This window comes from Pimephales promelas, chromosome 17, assembly GCF_988280905.1.
Source record: "Pimephales promelas chromosome 17, fPimPro1.hap1.1, whole genome shotgun sequence".
Lineage (NCBI taxonomy): Eukaryota > Metazoa > Chordata > Actinopteri > Cypriniformes > Leuciscidae > Pimephales > Pimephales promelas.
Genome location: NC_142785.1, coordinates 4,063,095 through 4,082,615, shown reverse-complemented (window position 1 = coordinate 4,082,615; position 19,521 = coordinate 4,063,095). Strand labels below are relative to the sequence as shown.

The 19,521-nt window shown below is 37.0% G+C and overlaps 2 protein-coding genes across 2 annotated transcripts; one reads left to right on the top strand and one right to left on the bottom strand.

The window, feature by feature from the left end:
- The first annotated feature begins 6,181 nt into the window (after positions 1–6,181).
- On the top strand, positions 6,182–14,170 carry gdpd3b (glycerophosphodiester phosphodiesterase domain containing 3b). The gene is made up of 10 exons (XM_039657711.2): positions 6,182–7,317; positions 8,822–8,864; positions 8,948–9,083; positions 9,481–9,526; positions 9,621–9,739; positions 11,337–11,426; positions 11,525–11,658; positions 12,250–12,309; positions 12,399–12,450; positions 12,536–14,170. The coding sequence occupies exons 1-10, from the start codon at positions 7,173–7,175 to the stop codon at positions 12,671–12,673; spliced, it is 963 nt and encodes a 320-aa protein (XP_039513645.1). The 5' UTR covers positions 6,182–7,172; the 3' UTR covers positions 12,674–14,170.
- A 358-nt stretch (positions 14,171–14,528) lies between these two features.
- Positions 14,529–18,834, bottom strand: nif3l1 (NIF3 NGG1 interacting factor 3-like 1 (S. cerevisiae)). Its single transcript, XM_039657633.2, has 7 exons — positions 18,741–18,834; positions 17,693–18,309; positions 17,465–17,621; positions 17,253–17,376; positions 16,370–16,508; positions 15,311–15,394; positions 14,529–15,205 (listed from the first exon to the last, which is right to left on the bottom strand). Exons 2-7 carry the CDS (start codon positions 18,300–18,302, stop codon positions 15,021–15,023), a joined length of 1,299 nt encoding a protein of 432 aa, XP_039513567.2. The 5' UTR covers positions 18,303–18,309; positions 18,741–18,834; the 3' UTR covers positions 14,529–15,020.
- Between the last annotated feature and the right edge of the window lie 687 nt (positions 18,835–19,521).

Sequence of the window (19,521 nt, the reverse complement as noted above, 5' to 3'; positions counted from 1 at the left end):
TTAATTCAGATTAGTTGTCATGCTACGAATGTAAATTGTTTGTTTATTAATCTAGGTTAATGTTAATTTATGATAGACTGTTGTCTCTTTAAATGTATGTAAACTAATGTTAATTTATACACTGTAAAAATTAATATGCTTTATCTAATCAATAAAATTGTGGCAACAGATTACAAGCGATATTATTAATTGAATTTAACAAATTAGAATTGAGTAAAAATTAATTCCTTAATAGTTAACCATTTAAAATGAGTAAAGTTTACACTGTAAAAATTATTACACTTTATCTAATCAATAAAATTGTGGCAACAGATTACAAGCGATATTATTAATTAAATTGAACAAATTAGAATTGAGTAATAATTAATCAAATTAATTCCTTAAAAGTTAACCATTTAAAATGAGTAAAGTTTACACCCAAATATTTAACAAAAATATCTGAATAACAGACAGACGTCAAAGATTAATTAAGAACTGTTTATATTTTATTCCAACATTGAAGACACTTGATGTTAACAAGCAGAATCACTGAAGGACGAAACCGTCATTTTAAAACAAACACTGATCACCATAATGGTGACTTAAATGTACGTTTATGTTGTTTGTTGTTGTAAGTTTTACTTATTTTAAATTGTTAACTTTTAAGGTATTAATTTGATTAATTATTACTCAATTCTAATTTGTTAAATTTAATTAATAATATTGCTTGTAATCTGTTGCCACAATTTTTTTGATTAGATAATGCGTATTCGTTTTTATTTATGTGAGTGAGATGCTCACAACAGAATTTGGTCTTTCTTGAAGAACTAAGACTTTTAACTGCTGACTGAGCTGATTTTCTCCCACAATGAAAGAGGAAGATCAAAATGAAAATGAATACCAAAACGTAATGTTTGATATATGATGTAATGGCACAACCATATGGACTGTCTACCACTACCGCTATCCATATATGGGTTTAACATTGACCGGATGAGGAGTACTGGGTTTATTGTTATGTTATACGAATAGGATCTGATGTCCAGTTTAAGGTTGGCCTTTGACCTCAGCTCAGTTGGTGTTGGTGAGGGGTGGGTTGCAGGTGGAGGCGTACGACACAGTTTGGTCTTCCTGCTACAGTTTGGTCTCTAAAGTAAACACTCGGGGTTCAGACACTTCATCCAAATGTCTTTTAAAAAGAAACAACTGCTTTGGATGACACTCTTTAAAGAAAACATTTTCACTAAACTGCCACTTTTAAAAGATGTAGTTCTTTACACATAATAATAGTTTTATTTAAAACCATTTCATCCTGAAGAAATGTTTTTGTGTTGAGTTTACGATTCTTAAAGGAGTAGTTCACTTTTGGAAAAAGCTTTTGCTGATAATTTACTCACCCCCATGTCATCCAAGATGTCCATGAAAAAAAGAGAAATTAAGGTTTTTGATGAAAACATTCCAGGATTTTCTCCATATAATGGACTTCAATGGGAACCAAACAGTTCAAGGTCCAGTGGAAACTGTTCAAAGGGCTTTAAACGATTCCAGTCGATGAAGGGTCTTATCAAGCAAAACGATCGCTCATTTAAATATATATATATATATATAATAAGTTTTATAAGCACAATTGCTCGCCTTGCTCTGTACTGTGATGCGCGTTCATGACTCTCCTGTTCGAACTCGTTCATCAAAATGAACAAATCTTTTTTCATGTCATTTGGTTCATTCAATGAACGAGTTGACTCAGGAAAAGATTTGTTAATTTTAATGAACGAGTTCGAAACAGGAGAGTCACGAACGCACATCACAGAACAGAGCAAGGCGAGCATTTGTGCTTATAAACCTTAAAATATATATATTTTTTTAAATGATCGATCGTTTTGCTCGATAAGACTCTTATTCGTCGTCTGGAATCGTTTAAAGCCCTTTGAACAGTTCGCAGTTTGCACTGAAACTGTCTTTTGGACCTTGAACCGTTTGGTTCCCATTGAAGTCCATTATATGGAGAAAATCCTGGAATGTTTTCATCAAAAACCTTAATTTCTTTTCGACTGAAGAAAGAAAGACATTGACATCTTGGATGACACGGGGGTGAGTAAATTATCAGCAAAAGTGTTTTTAAAAGTGAACTACTCCTTTAATTCCCGTCTTTTTGTTTTTAAATTTCTAACTAAACCTCTCAAAACAACTCATTACTGCACTCTAAAAATTACTGGGTTGTTTTAACCCAACTTTGGGTAAAATATGGACAAACCCAGCCATTGGGTTACATTTTTTTTAATTACATTTTTAACCCAATGTTTGGGTTTGTCCATATTTGACCCAAAGTTGGGTCAAAACAACCCAGCATTTTTAGAGTGTGATTTTTCTGGAGCTCAACCTTTCTAATATGCAGACTGTCGACACACTCTCAACAGGTATACTTCATTCTTTCTTGAAATGTCCACACATTTTAATTTCCATATTGAAGGTTTGGTTTCAAGCTTTCAAATTTTTTTTTTTTTTTTTTTTAATTTGAACAGAACGTGGGCAGCTCTGTTAAGATGAGGATATACTTCTCTCCATTAAGCACGTAAATGACCATAGATACTGAATTTATGATCCATACTGTCAGGGTTTATGAAAAAACACAATTCATAAAAACATTAAATCTATTTAACATTGAGAAAGGGCTCAAATAACCCTAAAAATGCAGGTTTGTTATTAGAATCAATGGTTCTATGAAGAATGTTTAATAATTGAATTGTACGAAAGGTTCTTTACATTATTAAAATGGTCTTCAAATTAAGAAAAAAACTAAAGTTCTTTGGGGAACCCAAAATTGCATCCCTGTGGAAAACCCCCTTATTTTTTTTTTTACGAGTGTACTGAATATTCTCAATAGTTCTGCTATTGGTACAAGCCAAAGAACCCTAATCTGGTGATCTTTAGATCCATGTATGTAAAAAGGCATATTCTGAGTCTTAATATCTACACAGCCAGTCCTAAACTCTGCCGGATCCGGGTCAGACTGCCTCAGCTTAACTTCACCTTAACGTTGTTGTTGTAGTTGTTGTTTTTGTTGTCCGTTCGCAGGCACGTGATAAAGCAGGGCTGTGAGAGCGAGGGGAAGTGGAGGTGTGTGTGTCTCAGAGGGGGGTGGATGTCATTACGGTCCACAGTGTGTGTCCGTTTCAGAGTTTACAGGGACTGTAAGGCCTAATGGCAGCTAATGTGTTTATGAGTGCCCAGGTGTGTGTCTTTAAGCAACAGTAGCACAACCAGACTCGCCGTAACGAGGCCGTTTGAGTGTCAGGATAGTGAGTTGGACCATCGGCTAACCGCGTTATTAAAAAGCTTCTGCGCCTGTTAATTCCAACAATAGATTTCAGGAGGTCAATTTGACATAAATATGCAGCTTCACAATTCATATAAATACTGTAAGTTCACTTATAATTGTAAATATCTTGTTAATCGTGCGTTGTTCAAGTCCCTTAGTCTAACTTCAAACTCACAAACTCTTTTCATTGTGTTAATTTGTTAAAAATTCAGTGTTTATGAAAATATTTGAAATGTGACGGACTGACAAATATAAGCAATAAAGGGTTGAAACAGGCCAGTGTTGATTATGGTAAGTAACGTTCGACTTGTACTGTTCATACAACGAGAGAATGCACTAGTATTAAGTTGATTATAATCAATTACTGGTGGAGATTATGTTGAAATTACACTGTAAAAATGTTTGTTCATTTAAAAAAAATGGGTAACATATGTTACATGTACTTACAGTGAGTTATGCATAATTACATGCAACTAACCCTAAACCAAACCCTAATCCTCCTAATAGTAAGTACATGTTGTTAATTAATATTACTCAATTACACTTTAACAATGGCACCTGGCAAATAAAGTGTAACCAAAAACTGTTAAACGGTAAACTGTTTCCAAGATGGTATTACAGTGAAAAACTGTCATTTCTTTGTTTTTAAGAGTGAATGATTTGTTGCACTCTAAACAATGCTGGGTTGTTTGAACCCAGATTTGGGTCAAATATGGACAAACCCAAATTTTGGGTTAAAAATGTAATTTCAAATTTTAACCCAACTTCAACTTTCACTTTCTTTTTCATTACATTTTTTAACCCAACATTTGGGTTTGTCCATATCTGACCCAAATTTGGGTTGAAACAACCCAGCCTTTTTTAGAGTGTACTTTGAACTAAAGTGCTTTATGTTCAAATATGAATAATATTTGCCTAACTAACTAAAACTAACTGAGTTTTGATGAAAATGTTTGAAGTGATGTTCTTGTTTTGAACTTACTGTAGAATGAGGGAAGTAGGACATAGTATTAACTGGATTTATAATTTTTAAAAATTACACTGTAAAAAAAACTATAAATTAGCTACAGTTAAAAAAATGTAGAAATGCAGTAAAAACCTGTTACTCTATACAGTCACAACTGGTTAAACGTCACATGATATATTGTTTTACTCTAAAATAATGTACTTTTTTAAGAAAAAACTATGAACATATAATTTACAGAGAAAAACATTAAAAACTAGGCGATTAATCAACCCTATCTCACGAGAATTTTACGAGGTGGCTAATTCGTAACAATTCGTACGAATTAGTACGTTTTTGCTAAATCGTACATATTTTACGAATTGACCAATTCGTATGAATTCGTACGAATGACCAAACCCCTGACCCCGCCCCTAAAGCTACCCATCACGTGGGTTTGGACAAATCGTACGAATTCACACGAGTGAGGTCGCATGAATTAGTACGAATTAGACACTTTTTAATCACGAATTCGCACGAATTGATCGTGAGCTAGCGTAGGATTAATCGCATCCAAAATAAAAGTTTTTGTTGACATAATATACAGTATGTGTATGTAGTAGTGTGTAATAATTATTGTGTGTATAATTATTTTGTATATATAAATACACACCTATGCATGTATATATTTAGGGAAAATTTGTTTTTTATATTTATGTATAATATTAATTTTGTATAAATATATATACAGTATATACATGCAAATATTTATATATGCGTGTGTGTGTGTGTATATATATATATATACACAAAATAATTATACACACTACACACACATATATTATGTAAACACAAACTTTTATTTTGGATGTGATTAATCACGATTTAATCGTTTCACAGCCCTATTAAAAACACATCTCCAGAAGTCCCCGCATGACACATATGATTACATTTATGTTTTTTTAACCGATTGCCGGGTATTTACCGTACATTTAACAGATTATCGAGCTGAAATCTATAATATCTGGTCATTTTGAACTTGTAACGTCTTTAATCCCAACACAATGAAACGCATGTCGCTTTTGTGATTTCATGTAAACTCATCAGTCTGAGTTTTCTTAGCGTAGTTGTTCAGTGATTACATCATCTGTCCAGGTTTGATTTTACACATGATACTGGGACATTTCATAAACTTCATTTACTTAACTATGCCTAAAGCTTCAATGCTCATTTACAAAACATCATTTGTACGGTCCAACACATCACCCAATTAAAAGATAGTCAATATGCTCAGTTCATACACTGTAAAAAAAAGTAAGTAACCTGGTTGCCTTAAAATTTTAATTTCATTGAACTGGAAAAAGTGAGTTAATACAATGAAGGAGAATGATTTAATCATCAGAAACTCAAAAATGATATGTTATCTGAACTAAATAAATTATTTCAGTTGATTTGACAAAAGAAAATATGTTGTGATTACTCACTGTAAAAAAATATTGTTGGTTTAACTTAAAAACGTAAGTAACCTGGGCTGCCTTTCTAAGTTGATTGAACTGGAAAAAGTGAGTTAATACAATGAAGGAGATTAATTTAATAATCAGAAACTCAAAATAAATAATTTATTATAAAGTTGATTTGACAAAAGAAAATATGTTGTGATAACAAATCTTGAAAATATTTTTTTACAGTGTATTTCATATTAAACAAAGGCTGATTTTAGATATCCAAGCAATTATGTTGAACACATCAAATTCTTAAAAGAGCTTGCATCCCTTGTGCTTAATTGTTGAATGTACACTTTAAGCACTTTCATAATGACAGTTCCTCCTTTAATGCCAAAGTAAAACTTAAAGTAGGCTACATTGAAATCGTCATGTTTAAATATCTTTTGTCGTACTTTAAAGTACAATTATTTTGAAGTGTTGACTAAAATATGAAGAGTACTTGCTTTCAATTTCAACTGTAATTTGTGATTAAAACAATATTTAAATATTTGTATTGGAATTTAAAATATATTAACTTTAATTGTAATATCAAATACACTACAGTGACAATTATAATCAATAACTTACATGTGCTTTAGCATGTTAGTTAAAGACAGATTTGTCTTTGAAATGTGGTTAATGTACTATTAATATTAAATGTAGATTTGAGCAACACAAATTATACACTTAGACAGTTGATATATGGAATTTAAAACAATCATGTACTCATTTAATATCATTTTAAACTATAATACATTTTAATTTAATTACAAATAACTTGCAATTAAGTGTTTCCGACTGAAATATGCTTTCAAAAGTTATTTTTCACAAGGGACAGGCCAAAACTGAACATTACGACACGGGGAATTTTCTAGCCATCATGACATAAACAAAAATGTGATGAGGTTTTGCGTGTCTTCATGTTTCTCATGAAGTTCTTAGAAAATGTCTGTCATGTGTCACTCCAACAGCCCTGTATTACTAAGCAGAAGTGTGTTTGTCAAGTCAGAAGGTTCAATTCATGTGGCGTCTTTAAAACTATCAGAAACTCTGGCCACAAAAACCACTACGGTTCAGATAAGGGATAAAATATGCGCCTTTTAAGGGGATCACACAAAAGGATTTCAATCTCAAAGTTTCACAATCTCAACGGAAGTATAAGATGTGAGATTTGATTTCGTAGTTCTCGGTTAAACCGCATTTCTTTCATTTTTTGAGTAATCCGTGCTTTATGATATCAGCATTGAACTTGACCACACACCCAATGCTCATGCATGATCACGTGTTCAGAGACAGAACGAGTGCTATAAAACACAGAGCAAGCAAGCGTGAGCCTCAATAAAACAGGTGGAAGACTTTAATATCTGCTTTAGATACTCAAACTTCATAATATCCGCTTCTGAGAGTCAAAGTGCAGTTCTAGTGAGGCATTGGCTGTAGTTTGAGAATGGACGCGCTGTGTTTGATTCTTCTCTTCTGCTTGGCTGTCGCAGTGTATGTTGTGTGTTCTCTGTACCTGCTACACAACCCGTGTATCCTTCATAAGAGGAAAAGGCTGGACTTCCACTGCAGACACATTTCACACAGAGGAGGCAAGTGGAGTTTCTTTCTTCTCAATTTAAGTTTAATTGATTATAAATTTTTGGTTCACTTTGAAATTATTTTGGTATGTTTTAGCTTACCCCAAGATGTGGGTGTCTTTGTTTCCGCAGTATTTTCAATTTTGATATTTTTAGGTCAAACCGTTCTTGTCTGTCAGTCATATAATGGAGGTCTATGGTCACCACCTCAAAGAGCATGCACAGAGAAGTCCAGATTAAACATGATTTAATGACTCGTAAATGTAAGTACACATTGATGGCCTAAGACACGAAACGAGCGGTTTGTGTGAGAAAACGAACAGTATTTATATCGTTTTACCTTGTAACCACAGCCACAGTGATCTGATGGCGCGGGCGATAAAAGCGATATAAATACTGTTCGTTTTCTCACACAAACCGCTCATTTCGTGTCTTAGGCCATCAATGTGTACTCGCATTTACGAGTCATTAAATCATGTTTAATTTGGACTTCTCTGTGCATGCTCTTTGAGGTGGTGACCATAGACCTCCATTATATGACTGACAGACAAGAAATATCAAAATTTAAAATACTGCGGAAACAATCTTGGATGCTCTTGAGGTAAGCTAAAACATATTAAAAATTAATTTCAAAGTGAACTATCCCTTTAACCTGTGTGTTGTTACAATGATGTGTGCCATCGTTATGTTTCGAGTCAAATTGACCCTAATTGGATTCAATTCACCATGTATTAACTAACATGAACTAATCATGAGCAATACATTTGTTAGATTATTTGGTCATCTTTTTTTGAAGTTTGTTATAAAAATACAGCTGTTCATTGTTTGTTCATGTTAGTTCACCGTTCATTAAAATCAACTTTTGATTTTAATGAAGTATTAGTAAATGTTGAAATGAAGTGCAGTTCATTAATAGTTGATGTTAACTATTGAAACCTTATTGTAAAGTGTAAAACAAACAAACAAAAAACATAAACCTTTACACATTTAAAATAAACGATGTGAACATGATTTTTAAAACAATATTTAACTATTTCCTAAAAGTAAATAGTATGTTAAAATTCAATGTGTTTAAAATATTATTTTTTTTAAAGGAGCTGTATGCAAGAAATGTATTTCAATTAATCGCACATTTTCCCTGATATGTCTCTAGACATTAAGAAATTATGTTCATTTCTACAGTAATTTGAATGTGATTGCAGTACCAGTTTTGGCCACAATCTTACATATGGCTCCTTTAAATTTAGATTTTTTTGTGCGTGTGTGTGTGTGTTTTGCTGAAGCTCAAACAGTATAGCATGGCGTTAGCAATGCCAAGATCATGCGTTCAAATTCTGATACAAATGTAGGCCTTCAATGCAGTGTACAATTCTTCAAATAAAAGCGTCTACCAAATGCATAAATGCAAAAGAGAGTAACTCAGAAATGTGTTCGGGTCAAATTGACCCAGAACGTAATACAAGTGTGATTCGTTTAACACTAATTACCGACATAAACTGATGCTTTTTGCCTATAGGGTCTGGAGAGAAGATAGAAAACACAATGGAAGCATTTACACAGTGAGTTTCTCTCCGGCAATGTCTACTTTTTTCTGTTCCTTCCTCCTTTTCTCCACTTTAACCATGTTTTGATCATGTGATAGTGCTGTGGCCGCGTGCACGGAGATGCTGGAGATGGACTGTCACCTTACACTGGATGGCTGTGTTGTGGTTTCACATGATAAAAACCTTTTGAGGCAAACAGGATGTGACAAAACAATATCGTCTCTTAGATTCCAGGTTGTCATTTGACCATTAAAGGGATACTCCACTTTTTTTGGAAATAGGCTCATTTTACCTTTCCCCCAGAGTTAAACTGTGTATTTGTACCATTTTCGGATGTATTCAGCCGATTTTTTTGATATTTAGAAGAATATCAGTAACCAGACAGTTTCTCGTCTCATTGACTTCCATAGTATATTTTTTTCAATGAGACCAGAAACTGTCTGGTAACTGATATTCTTCTACCCTAAATATCAAAAAATGGTCTGAATGGATTTGAAAACGGTAAAACTCGACTGTTTAACTCTGGGGGAGTGGTAAAATGAGCCTATTTCCAAAAAAAGTGGAGTGTCCCTTTAAACTTACTCTTTTTTTTCTCCCTATGGGATTTTTAACCCTACTTTGTATCTTACAGGATTTGCCTCACTATAAAGAGCGACTCGAGGTCACATTTTATGTTGGTAAGTCGATTATTGTACGATTCTACACGGTCCACTTGAACAATATGAAGTGCTTTACCGTAATAAATACTATGTGGAATCTGTAATACACTAGGACACTACAGTACAGGGAAAGACAGAGAGTTTGTGTTGCTGGAAGACGTTTTCAAGAAATTTCCCAACATGCCAATGATGATTGAGATCAAAGAAAACAACGACTTGCTCATTAAAAAGGTGAGATGGATTTCTGCAATATTCAGTGTCTAATTGCAGATAAAGCATGTTTATACTGTAGATCCATCACAAATAAATGACTTGTATTTTTAATGATTTGTTGAAACGTTCTCTCAAACTCACAAGTTGAAATACACACCACAAGAAGTGTAGTCGGAGACAATGGCTGTGTCAGAAATCACATTAATTACTCTCTAGATTGGGTTTTGATTTTGAATAAATAGTTCATTCGAGACCACTAAAAAGGGACATTCTATATAGTCAAGTCACCTTTAATTATACACTCACCTAAAAGATTTTAAGGCAGTTGCTTCAATGCATTTATGGCTGTGGTCCTGGTCAAGACAATCTCCTGAACTCCAAACTGAATGTCAGAATGGGAAAGAAAGGTGATTTAAGCCATTTTGAGCGTGGCATGGTCTGAGTATTTCACAATCTGCTCAGTTACTGGGATTTTCACACACAACCATTTCTAGGGTTTACAAAGAATGGTGTGACAAGGGGAAAACATCCAGTATGCGGCAGTCCTGTGGGTGAAAATGCCTTGTTGATGCGAGAGGTCAGAGGAGAAAGGGCCGACTGATTCAAGCTGATAGAAGAGCAACTTTGACTGAAATAACCACTCGTTACAACCGAGGTATGCAGCAAAGACACAACACACACAACCTTGAGGCGGATGGGCTACAACAGCAGAAGACCCCACCGGGTACCACTCATCTCCACTACAAATAGGAAAAAGAGGCGACAGTTTGCAAGAGCTCACCAAAATTGGACAGTTGAAGACTGGAAAAATGTCGCCTGGTCTGATGAGTCTCGATTTCAGATGGTAGAGTCAGAATTTGGTGTAAACAGAATGAGAACATGATCCATCATGCCTTGTTCCCACTGTGCAGGCTGGTGGTGGTGGTGTAATGGTGTGTTGGATGTTTTCTTGGCACATTTTAGACCCCTTAGTGCCAATTGGGCATCGTTTAAATGCCACGGCCTACCTGAGCATTGTTTCTGACCATGTCCATCCCTTTACGGCCACCATGTCCCCATCCTCTGATGGCTACTTCCAGCAGGATAATGCACCATGTCACAAAGCTCGAATTGTTTCTTGAACATGACAATGAGTTGACTGTACTAAAATGACCCCCACAGTCACCAGACTCAACCCAATTGAGCATCTTTGGGATGTGGTGGAATGAATGGATGTGCATCCCACAAATCTCCATCAACTGCAAGATGCTATCCTATCAATATGGGCCAACATTTCTAAAGAATGCTTTCAGCACCTTGTTGAATCAATGCCACGTAGAATTAAGGCAGTTCTGAAGGCGAATTATTATCACTACCATTCTCAAAGCCTCATGGGATAGTAAAGTGTCCATCGTATGCACAAAGAATCATGTGAGAAGCTGGATATTTTAATGAAGCATTCAAAAAGGCTTTGAAACTCACGAGTGTCTGAGTAATCAGTGATGAATCTTTTACTGAATCAACTTCTTTCAGTGATATTAATTTGCATTGATTTATTTAGTTCTTCTTCTAGTCTAAATCAAAATTGACCGAATGAAATTCATAATAACTTGGGATCCCTTTTATGTGACTGTAGGTCTCTTGTCTTGTGAAGCAGTATGGCAGAGAACGTATTACAGTTTGGGGTTCTGAGGAGTCTGAGATCATGTCTAAATGTCAGAAGCAGGTACAGTAATGTGTCCAGTAACCAGAGATGTCTTCATCCAAACCTACAAACATTTTATAAAAGATCTTTGACTTATCGTTTTCTGTGTGTGTATGCAGAACCCATCCATACCCTATTTGTTCAGTATGAAGCGAGGAATACTGCTTTTATTGCTCTTTTACACTGGGCTCCTTCCCTTCGTCCCTCTGGGTGAAAGTGTCCTGCTGTTCTACCTGCCCAGGGTCATCAACAGGTCAGTCTATAACCTCGCTTTAAAAGTAATTTCATAACTCTCTACGTTTTTTAAAAGTGAAGTTTGAAGTGAAATCTTTTACAGGAAAGCATACATTAATTAACATTCACTAAAGCATTTATTTATGTCCATGTGTAGCATTTACCGATGCAATAATAATATCAAAATTGTATCTATTAATAATATTTAACACTTTCCCTGCCGACGTTTACAACTACTAAGATCACACAATTCCGACTTTATAACTTGCGAGTTTATCACTCAAGTCTGAGAACAAAAATCAGAACTGGGTGATAAAAAAAATTACCTCGTGATTACCTTTTTTATTTAGTTGTCTATTAATAAATCACCTAAAATTAAGAGTTAACAGACCTGAGCTACATCTAAAACATTTATTAATCTTAAAGAGATTCATTATAAGCATAATTCAATACCCCAAATTATTGATAAAAATGAGGCCTACTCTTGGTACTACTTTACAATAAGGTTCAATTTGTAAACGCAAGTTAACAACATTAGTTTATTGTAAAGTTTGCATTTTCCCATACATTGCATTTGACTAATACTAATGCAGCAGTTGTGATTACTCAGGACTTATATTCCAGAGGAATCCTATCTGAAGAACAGATTTGTTGTGTATCTTCTTCAGAAGTAAGTGACGTTCATCTGACATAGACGAGTCAAACGGCTTTTCACTCAGTCGTGTGATGTGTGACTGTGTTTATCGATGCTTTGCTTAGGTTGACCATGCGGAAATCATTGTTTGACCACTTGATCAAGAGGGGCTTGCAGGTGAATATGTGGCTTTTCTCAGTTGTGTAAACCTAGTTCTATCCCAAAGCAAAATCATTCATTTCATCTGATTTTGGTATCTCAGGTGCAGCTGTTTGTGTGCAATGAGGAGAGCGACATAGAAGCTGCATTTGCAGCCGGAGCCACAGGCGTATTGACAGACTACCCGACCCTCCTATCAAACTACCTCAAAAAACACCCTCTACCTCCTGCTTGTTATTAGTTACATAATGAAATGTACCTTTGAATAAGAATTTTATCCAACTTCTTCCTGCACTCCATGAAGCTTTGCATGAATTATGGGATTAAAGCACTTTCTGTCATTTACAAATTGTATTTATTTTCTATAGAAACATTCCAGAAAACACTACTGATATAGTTTGGGAAAACTCAGACAACTTCCGGCAAATTTAGATTTGCTCTGAAAGTTAGACTGGCAAAGAGCTCATTCAAGGAGATGGTCCTCACTGCAGAACACGATATCCAGGGGGAGGAGTTGGATCCAGATCCAACTCCTCCCACCTTACATATACCTAATCCTACCCATCTCCACCCCCTGATCCCTAACCCCACCCCTAATCCTACCCATCTCCACCCCCTGATCCCTAATCCTACCCATCTCCGCCCCCTGATTTCTAACCCCACCCCTAATCCTACCCATCTCCACCTCCTAATCCCTAACTCCACCCCTAATCCTACTCATCTCCACCCCCTGATCTCTAACTCCACCCCTAATCCTACTCATCTCCGCCCCCTGATCTCTAACCCCACCCCTAAACCTACCCCTCTCTGCCCCCTGATCCCTAACCCCTCCCCTAATCCTACCCATCTCCACCCCCTGATCCCTAATCCTACCCATCTCCGCCCCCTAATTTCTAACCCCACCCCTAATCCTACCCATCTCCACCTCCTAATCCCTAACTCCACCCCTAATCCTACTCATCTCCACCCCCTGATCTCTAACTCCACCCCTAATCCTACTCATCTCCGCCCCCTGATCTCTAACCCCACCCCTAATCCTACCCATCTCCACCCCCTGATCCCTAACCCCACCCCTAATCACACCCATCTCCACCCCCTGATCCCTAACCCCACCCCTAATCACACCCATCTCCACCCCCTGATCCCCAACCCCACCCCTAATCCTACCCATCTCCGCCCCCTGATCCCTAACCCCACCCCTAATCATACCCATCTCCACCCCCTGATCCCTAACCCCACCCCTAATCACACCCATCTCCACCCCCTGATCTCTAACTCCACCCCTAATCCACCCCCTGATCCCCAACCCCACCCCTAATCCTACCCATCTCCACCCCCTGATCCCTAACCCCACCCCTAATCCTACCCATCTCCACCCCCTGATCTCTAACTCCACCCCTAATCCTACCCATCTACACCCCCTGATCCCTAACCCCACCCCTAATCCTACCCATCTCCACCCCCTGATTTCTAACCCCACCCCTAATCCTACCCATCTCCACCTCCTAATCCCTAACTCCACCCCTAATCCTACTCATCTCCGCCCCCTGATCTCTAACCCCACCCCTAAACCTACCCATCTCTGCCCCCTGATCCCTAACCCCTCCCCTAATCATACCCATCTCCACCCCCTGATCTCTAACTCCACCCCTAATCACACCCATCTCCACCCCCTGATCTCTAACTCCACCCCTAATCCTACCCATCTCCACCCCCTGATCCCCAACCCCACCCCTAATCCTACCCATCTCCATCCCCTGATCCCTAACCCCACCCCTAATCATACCCATCTCCACCCCCTGATCCCTAACCCCACCCCTAATCACACCCATCTCCACCCCCTGATCTCTAACTCCACCCCTAATCCTACCCATCTCCACCCCCTGATCCCCAACCCCACCCCTAATCCTACCCATCTCCGCCCCTGATCCCTAACCCCACCCCTAATCATACCCATCTCCACCCCCTGATCTCTAACTCCACCCCTAATCCTACCCATCTACACCCCCTGATCCCTAACCCCACCCCTAATCCTACCCATCTCCGCCCCTGAATTTAAAAAAAAATTGTGTTCTAGGGGGTACGCATATGATGCAACGTTAATAATCATGATTGAGTTTTTTTTCCACAAACATTCCTTAAAGCCTGATGTATTTTATTCAATACATTTTATTGATTTTTCTAAAAATGATGTTAGGATAATCCATCAAACCTAAGCTGCTTCTTTCCAGCAAGAGTTTATCTTGAAATATTACTAACAATGTAAACATTATTCTTAGGTTTACTTATAAAACTCATTTAAGATTCCACAGCAAAGACACATGAACCATGACCTGAAGGCCTTTTACTTACTAAAAACGCATGAACTATCACTCAGACGACAGACAGTAGTACTCTGTGCGATAGGTTTTTCAGCAGAAAAACAGAAGCAAATATGATACAGTAGGCTGGTAGGACAGTTTATTTTGCTTGTTTATAGGACAATGTTACATTTGCATTTACAAACTAAAGGTCAGACACTGAATATTCCTTGTGAAATCCATATAATACAGTCCAATATGACTAAATGGCTGTGTGATTGGTTGAGATCAGATCACCTGTAGCGGATCTCGGTCTCTTTGAGAAACCGTTACGGTAACGGTGTCGCCCAGTCGTGCAGCCAGTCTGTCCCTGAATAGGGTCAGGAAGCCTCTCTCGCTGTTGCTATGCTCGCTGAGAATCACACTCGTGCCTTTAGAAACCGCATCTAGAACCTCATGATGGGACATCTCACCTGAACATGTGAGAAATAAGCACATTTTTTGTACTGTTATTATTTGTACTTCAATAAATTGATGAACATCAGCTTTTGTTTGTTTCTGTGCCGTGTGTGACGTACCAGTGATGTAGAGGTCTGCTTTTACTCCCTGTATGACAGACGCTCCTGAACCGGCACACACTGCAACCGTCTTCACCATAGAGTCTAGCGCGACAAATAAATGACGTTAGGTGATAATAATCACACACGTTACGCCCACTGTTCGGTCTGACTCTTATTTTTCAGCTATTTTCTGTGAATGTGAGATTTCCAGCTCATTAAATAACTAAGTGCAGTAAACGGTAAAACTATTTGTGCTACAAACCATTTTGGATATGATTACTAGGGCCCTAATAGTCGACCAAATGTTAGTTGATGACCGTCCAAATTTTACTTAGTTGGTTGGTCCATGTGGCAATTGACCTATGGCTAAGCCACGCCCTCAAACGCGATGAGCCAATCACAGTGCGCAGGTAACCCAATACACTCGGACATTCTGAAATGCATTGCAGTTAGTCAGTTTTCATTCGTGTTTTCTTGTTATTTGAAGTTTAAAATGGTCAAACGGTGTGTTTGGGGTACATGCAACTCCGACACTAGGTTCCCGAGAGGCTGGGCGACGGTGTGTATTTTTTTACCCTTTCCCAAGCCACATCTCAACCGAGATAAGTAACTGCTCTGGATTAAGTTATGCGGTAGACCACAACACTAACTAAATGTGGATAAATTAATACAATTGAATAAATGTTTTTTGTTTTATCGATATAATGAACAACCGTTTATCTATTCACAAAACTTAAGTTTACTCAGTGTATTGTTTTATTTATGTGTAGCCAACTGTGTTAGAACCATCCTGTACACTGATAACATTACATAGTCTATCATTTTGTTTAACTTTATACACGATTGTCTTACACAAAATAGCATCGAACTAACTGGCTATATACACAAACAGTGTTGGCATTGGTTCACGTTCATTTATGTGTGCACTTGAGCGCTTTAAAGGCTTATTGCTATGGTTTAATATTTCTCTGTGATGTAGAACAATGCTATCAATGTTACATAATATTCTTTCTCAGCCCTGAAACTCAAACATTTACTTTTACATTACAAATAAGGTGGATATCTCTCATTCCACACCTAATGTTTGCTGGTCCCCCAGGGCGAGTCTCAAATGGGGCAAACCCAAGTGAGTCTTCATTTTCTGCACTGCTGTGGAAACAGACACTGGATTATCCAGAACACTGAGTCGTCCCTGACCACAACCCAACAAGGGAGGCTAGAGAAGAGAAAACAGAAACAGGTCAAATTAAAATGATATATCACAATGTTAATTATCAAATTCAATTAAAAGTGTTTATAATATATGGTCCTAGAAATATATATATATATATATATATATATATATATATATATATATATATATATAATTAGCAGTAGACACAAATCATCATCTGTTCTGTGCAATTATAATGTAATATATAATATTAGCTTTTTTTCTGGCTGTTTTTAGCATTTTCTGTTCACAGTCATGTTTGTGCCAATTACTGTGAAATCTCTTCTGCTCACCATGGCTGCATTTATTCGATCAATAATACAGTAATAATACTGTGAAATATTATTACAATTTAAAATAATGTCTATTTGAATACATTTTGAAATGTAATTTATTCCTGTGATCAAAGCTGTATTTTCAGCATCATTACTCCAGTCTTCAGTCTTTCATTTCAATATGCAGATTTCCTGCTTGAGAAACATTTCTTATTTTTAGAAATGTTGAATTTTTAGAGTTAGAAAACGCCTGCAACATTTCAGGGTTGTTTGAAGAATATTAAGTTCAAAAGACCAACATTTATTTGCAATATAAATCTTTTTTTATTATTATAAATGTCTTTACCGTTGCTTTCAATCAATTTAAAGCAACTTTTCGGAATAAAATGTTTAATTTCTTTTAAAAATATCTTTCTGACGAATCAAAGATGACGGATACCAAAAAAACTAGTAAGTGTTCTTGTTTCCTCACCTGCTGGACTTGTGTGATGTTCAGGGATTGGAACGCATTAGGATTTGAAACCAGAATCTGCACAGCAGCAGTTAGTGCTGAACTATTACAAGTCAGATTCACCTGCTGCCCTCCGCTTTCACTTCTGAAGATGAATGTGGAGCGGTATTTGAATAAATGTCAATGTATAACGTACATATCTTGAGCAAAATTTCTTGCAAATGTATACTTACCTTATTGTAGAGCACTGAAAAGTTTCGCTGCCTTTTATGCGTCTTATCTGCTCCAAAAGCCTGTTTAATTCCTCTTCATTCATGGACGAGAACTCGAGCCTGTGTTTCTGAGGGTCGCTGCAGTGGGCTTGACTTAATACTGACACTTGTCCGCTGCCTGTGAATAGAGGCACAAGTAAGATTGTCTGACTGTTTGACCCAGACTACAGAAAAATTGTTCCTTCTTACCCATTCCTCCAACCAGCCAATCATTAACGCCTCCTTTGGCACTGTCCCATGAAGTGTGCGGGGAGAAAATGGCAATGCCACCCTCTATTGCTCTGATGGCCAACCTCTGCTTCCAGTCCTTCTGAAGCAGACTTTTGAAAGGTCGAAAGAGTGGCGGGTGGTATGAGACGATGAGGTCGCAGTTCATCGCTACAGCTTCATCCATGACGCTTGTTGTCAGGTCATTGGTTAGCAGGATTGTTTTGACTGGACGTGGTTTGCTAGGCTCCACCAACAGGCCAACGTTATCCCACGATTCGGCCAATGACAGTGGAGCGAACTGTTGGAGAACATCGAGCACTCCCTGTAAATCCATGTGTCCAGCAGAATGGGGGAAACCAGATAGATATCGAATAACTTTATCAGACTGGAGGAGACCAGGAAAACTAGACCTCGAGGGAGCGGGGTGTCGAAAAGACAAACGTGGGCCAGGGGAATATACAAAAGGTGAAGCAAGAAATGAATGCGAGGATGTAGAAAGCTGTGAGGTACAGAGAAATCTGTTTTTGAAGGAGATGCTACAGCTCAGATGGAGAAGTTTTCCAGAAAGTTCCTTACATCTGGTGAACATGAGGAACCTGTGAAAGAATAACGTTAAATGTCACATTTAGAAACGTATGTCTAATATCAAACATCCAATTCAAGTAACGTTACAGGACTTTTAAGGAGCCTTTATTCAAAATGTTTCATCTCGAACAGTGTTTTCGTGGGGTCAAAATCACGACTGCAACTTTTTTTTTTAAAAAAGGAAAATATTTACTCAGCACATATATCAATATAATGAACATTTGTTCATTGAACGTATCCTGATCACGATAATTTATTAAATATTATGTCATTTTTCCACATGTATTTGTAGTCTGCACTGCCATCATCTGGTAACGTTAACTTGATTTTCTACAGCGTGGAAAAAAGATTGTCAGATTAACTCAGAAGTATAGTCAGCGCTCTGCAAGATTGAGATTACGCTAAGCAAACTAAATAAAGTTATATAAAATATAGAACTCACTGGAAATGTCACTTTCTGGAGCGAATGAAAGCGGCAGCTGTCAGTCGATAGAACGTGAAACGTAGACACGTCATATCCGTTCATCCGCTTTTTTTATTCTGGTTCTTGTAGTTTTTTTTAATAAACGCCAAGAGCATCTTATCCACCTTATTTTTTAAGAGAATGCAATAAAGAGGAAAGAAAACCTCCGAAATAAACTTATAGAAGTATACAATTATAGAAAGACGTAGATTGATAACAAATGATTCAGTTTATATATATTTATTTATATATTCAATTTGATTATTTAATATAGGCTATATTTTTCTTAAACAGGTAGCATAGAAACTTGCAATTAATTAAACAATTGTGAAAAATTCAATTCAATTCAATTAAAATACTCGCGTATTGTGCTGTTAAAGTGATTTTTTTTCTCATATATAAGTGCTACATACAGTAATTACAGGAAATTCATGTCTCTGGGGATTTGTGACTTTAAAAAAACATGGTGTTATGAAAAAGCTGATTATAGATAGAGGTCATGATCCCGATCAACCAATAATGCTGCAGTCTGACCCGCGGTGCTGAAGCCGCAGTATCATGAATAAGAGAGAGAGAGAGATTTATGCGGATAACACACCCTGTCATGCGATTTTTTAGGGATAAAACTGAAATGATGGGCCAGAGGCCATAATTATTACATCATTTGCCATCATGTAGCCTATCCTTCTTACAGCTTATTTTTCATATGAAAGATCCATCCTCTGTCCTTCAGCTGGTTAATTTTCCGATCATACTCTTC